Source organism: Capra hircus, assembly GCF_001704415.2.
Source record: "Capra hircus breed San Clemente chromosome X unlocalized genomic scaffold, ASM170441v1, whole genome shotgun sequence".
Lineage (NCBI taxonomy): Eukaryota > Metazoa > Chordata > Mammalia > Artiodactyla > Bovidae > Capra > Capra hircus.
The window spans coordinates 24,482,519-24,486,462 of record NW_017189517.1 but is presented as its reverse complement, the minus strand read 5'-3'; the positions used below and the strand labels follow the sequence as shown (position 1 = coordinate 24,486,462).

The 3,944-nt window shown below is 52.5% G+C and overlaps 1 protein-coding gene across 1 annotated transcript; it reads right to left on the bottom strand.

Annotated features, from left to right (window-relative positions):
• Positions 1 to 1,874, bottom strand: LOC108634430 (rhox homeobox family member 1-like). Its single transcript, XM_018044086.1, has 3 exons — positions 1,604 to 1,874; positions 1,063 to 1,414; positions 1 to 348 (listed from the first exon to the last, which is right to left on the bottom strand). The coding sequence occupies exons 1-3, from the start codon at positions 1,680 to 1,682 to the stop codon at positions 273 to 275; spliced, it is 507 nt and encodes a 168-aa protein (XP_017899575.1). The 5' UTR covers positions 1,683 to 1,874; the 3' UTR covers positions 1 to 272.
• Positions 1,875 to 3,944: the final 2,070 nt, after the last annotated feature.

Genomic DNA, 3,944 nt, shown 5'->3' with positions numbered 1-3,944 from the left:
TAAAGGAAATTGAACTTTATTATGTTTAATTTTTCACAGGAAATAGGAACAGTGATTTCCTTTTCTTGCTCTTTTAGGAAATCACATTACTTCTAATAATTGGCAATTTCCATAAACTGGTGTTTACTTATCCCATTTCCACTTGCCAAAGCCCCCAAAGTTCAAAACTTATTTGCTAAACATGGAAAAGGCATCAAAAAAAGAAAAACAAACTTGAGAATGTCTAGGACGAAAGTGTCCAAGACTTGAAGCAGGTTTTATAATTGCTGCCCTCACAAATTGTTGTTTTCAGGCTTGCTGAACTGCACTTTGGTTTCGCTCCCATCGATTGGAATCGCAAGCTCCTTCCTAAGGGGAGAAAAAGGCAAATATTCAGTATTTGGTGTTGCGGACCAAATGAGATATACGATGTACATTTTATGCTTGTTTTAACTGTGTATTCTCTCAAATGCCCAGGGAACATAGTTCCAGGGTCTCTTTAGGGAGAATTTTCCTTTGTGCGCAAAATTTATGGGAGCGCTGAAAAACTCAGTATTCAATATTAAGCGTTTTTAATGCACTATTTAAGAATCAAGATTAAATGCACAGAGACTTCCCTGATGGTCCAGTGGCTAATACTTCTCGCTCCCCAGGCAGGGGGAGCAGTTCAATCCCTGGTCAGGGAGCTAGATCCCACAGGCCAAAACTAAAGATCGCGCATGCTGCCACCAAGACCAGGTGAAACCAAATAAATATTTAAAGACTAAACGCGCAAAATTGTACGACCACCAAATTATCTAAAATTTTAAATAAAGGCAAGATTCAATCCTGCGTTTGCACAACGGGGTCTCACTCGCCTCCCACTGACCTAAACCCCGGTCCAATGAAACGTTATTCACCGAAACCTACGTTTCCGGAGTTAATTCACTCACTCACTCACCGCACCGCCCCAAACCCGGAGCTCAAGGGCCTCGAGCCCCCCACCGAGTTCAGGCTCTGGGGTAAGGGACAGCGCCAAAGGCGTCGGGAGAAGAGCTCTAACGTCGCAGAAAATTTTGGGCGCCTCCAGAGCAAGCCACTTACCGAGCGAACACATTGGGGTACTGGCTGCGCTGGAAAACGCTCTCCAGCTCCTTCAGCTGCAGCCGGCGGAACGAGCAGCGGTGGAAGCGTGGCTGCCTGTCCGAGGGCTGCGGATCCTCCCCGTCCGCCTGCATCGGCTCCTGTGGAAACTCCTCCCTGTCGCCGTCGCCGCCGCCGCCGCCGCCGCCGCCGCCGCCGCCGCCCTTCAGCATCTCGTCGACCACGGGGTCGGGAGCTCCCGCCCCAACCTGGCCCTGTTCTGCTGTCGCCGCTCCCGGCTCGGGTTCTGATCCCGACTCCTCCTCGACGGCGGCACCTGTTGCGATGCCCGAGACCTCGGTGGGGTTCGTCTCTGGAAAGGAAAAAGACTAGAAGTCTGGGCGTCGGAGCGCCGAGTGTGCGGGGCGGCGGGAGGCGCAGGCCCGCGACCTGAGAGGCGACGGCGACCGTGCCGCAGCCGCGTCCCGTCCACTCGCCTCGCCCAGGGAAAGGGCCTTTCCCTCGAGTTCGCCAGAGCACCTATCCCGCTCCGGGCACTGACCAGGTTCTTCCTGGAGCTCGTCGACTCCCAGGCTGAGGTAACCGGAGTCTTCGTGGTGGCTTCTGGGCTCACGGTCCATGTCGCTAGCGCTGTCCAACCAGCTGTGTGGCTCGGCCAACTCCGCGCTGTTGACGGCGACGACCCCGAGGTCCGGTTCGCGGCGTTGGGAGTTTATAGCTGATCTGCGGCCGTTGACGCCCACGCCGACGCGCTAGCTATTCGGCGTCGACTACGCGACTCCCCAGGAACGGCGCGTGCGGTGGGCGTAGCCGTTGGGGCATGCACGTGGACAGGGCATGGCCATAGAGTAGAGGGATGCGCGTGGGGAGAGTCCTGGCAGGGGGCGAGCGGGTGGGGGCGCGCGAGCTCCCACTTGTGGCTGAGCTGAATACTCCCGGCTATTGCCTTGGGGCGGTCCTGAACTAGGGGCTTCTCCGGATTGTGCGCGCTGACTTGGGACGGGAGAGGGGGTTTGGGAATGAGACCTCAATGTGGCGTCCCGGGAGCCTGGGAGAAATGTTGGGAGAACGTCTCTCCGCCTGGCCTTCGATGGGCTCAGGCTTGTTGCCATTAGTTCCTCCCCACCCCCAACCCCCTGCCCCCGGAGCGGGAGACGCAGAGATGGGACTGGAGAAACCGTGGGGCCCCAGCAACCCCAGCCGGCTGAGACGACAGTCGTCCCCCCTTGTCGCGTGAGCTCTGAGAACGACTCCCCTCTGAGAAGTTGGTAATTAGTGGATGGGACTGTGATTCTGTTCCATTAGCTCTCAAAGTCCACGAAACGGGCTAGTGATAAAGACGGAAAGATTAGGTGGGAGCCTACTTGCTGGGTTTTTGCAATAAGGCACTAAAAGCAGAGCCCGTCTCGTTCCCTGGGAGGTACTGGGGGCAGGAAATTGGGGCTGTATTTGCAGAGTACACGGTGTCCTCGGATGCCTGCTGCGAGAAATCCAGCCTGTTCCTTGCAAATGCAACAAGTAATCCAAATTTGTACTAACCTACGTCAGAGGGCACGTGTAGAACACTGCGCGCGGCCCTTGCTTTGGCCCTGGACGCGATTATGGAGGATACAGCATCTGCTTTGCTGTGCTCCGCTACCGCGTCTGGGGCTGCGGGCCCTCTGCAAAAGTGCACGGGGTTCTTATGCCGGGCGCTGTGTGCACTGGGTTGCTGTTGTTTGGTCGCTCAGTCGTGTCCCACTCTGCAACCCCCTGGACTATAGGCCGCCAGACTCGTCTGTCCGTGGGATTCTCCAGGCAAGAAGACTGGCGTGGGTTGCCATTCCCTTCTCCGGGGGAATCTTCCCGACCCAGGGATGGAACTGCGTCTCCTGCATTGACAGGCGGATTCCTTACCGCCGAGCCACCTGGAAAGCCCCTGGACTTGGGTTAAATGCCTCTTTTTCTTCTTTGCCTCCTCTAAGGGTCGGACACGACTGAAGCGACTTAGCAGCAGCAGCAGCAGTCCCCTCTTTAGCGCCCACCTTTCCCCTGCTCACCCTCCTCTTTCTCCTCATCTCGCTCCCTTTATTTGGGACCATCTTCCAGAACTCTTGTTCTCCACCCTACTCACCTCACCTACAATGAACAGTTTGGGCTTGGGATTAGTTACAACCGGAGAAACCTCTAACGGTTATGGTCCTGGTGTTCCCTAGCCTAGTTAGGATATCCGTTACTATTCAGGTCGTGTGACAGCTTTTTGTAATGTGGATGCAGCCCTCTAAATAAACTCACCTAGGGAAGATTTATATAGAGATAACTACCTGTAGCTAGACTAAGTAGGTGAAGGCAGGAAGCTGGAAAACCCTTTTTTGTCGAACTCAGAATCATATTTCTAATAGAATTAATAAGTTAGGACTATAGACAATTTCTGGTACCTAGGTAACTACCTATCTAGGAATAAGTGGAGACAACTAGAAACCTACTTGAAGTCAGGATGCTGAAAATATTCTTAAATTAATATTTCTTCTGGAAGAAATTATTTAAATGTAGGTAATTAGTGGTACCTATATAAATATGTAAGGAGAGAGCTATAAACAACTAAAAACCTACTTAAGACTCCCAAACTGAAAACTTTCACACCTAAAATCTTTGTTTTTCTTGGAGGAATGTGCTATTACTATAAGTAAATAGTGGTAACTAGGTGTATAGTTAACTATGGATAACTAGAGAGAAGTAGAATAAGTTGTTAAAGGTGAGACTGTTACAACCTCACCAGAGCCATGACAGGCTCAGAGAGGTGCACTAGGCCAAAAATAATCCCGGAGTCATGCTTCCAGGGCTTCCGGGAATGATAACTCTGGCCAATCAGAGAGATGATAACTCTGGCCAATCAGAGGGAT

Coding starts and splice junctions, on each gene's coding strand:
- LOC108634430 (XM_018044086.1), bottom strand. CDS start 1,682: ATGGACCGTGAGCCCAGAAGCCACCACGAAGACTCCGGTTACCTCAGC. Junction 1,415..1,603: donor CGAGCTCCAGGAAGAACCTG/GTCAGTGCCCGG, acceptor TTTCCTTTCCAG/AGACGAACCCCACCGAGGTC. Junction 349..1,062: donor TACCCCAATGTGTTCGCTCG/GTAAGTGGCTTG, acceptor TTCTCCCCTTAG/GAAGGAGCTTGCGATTCCAA.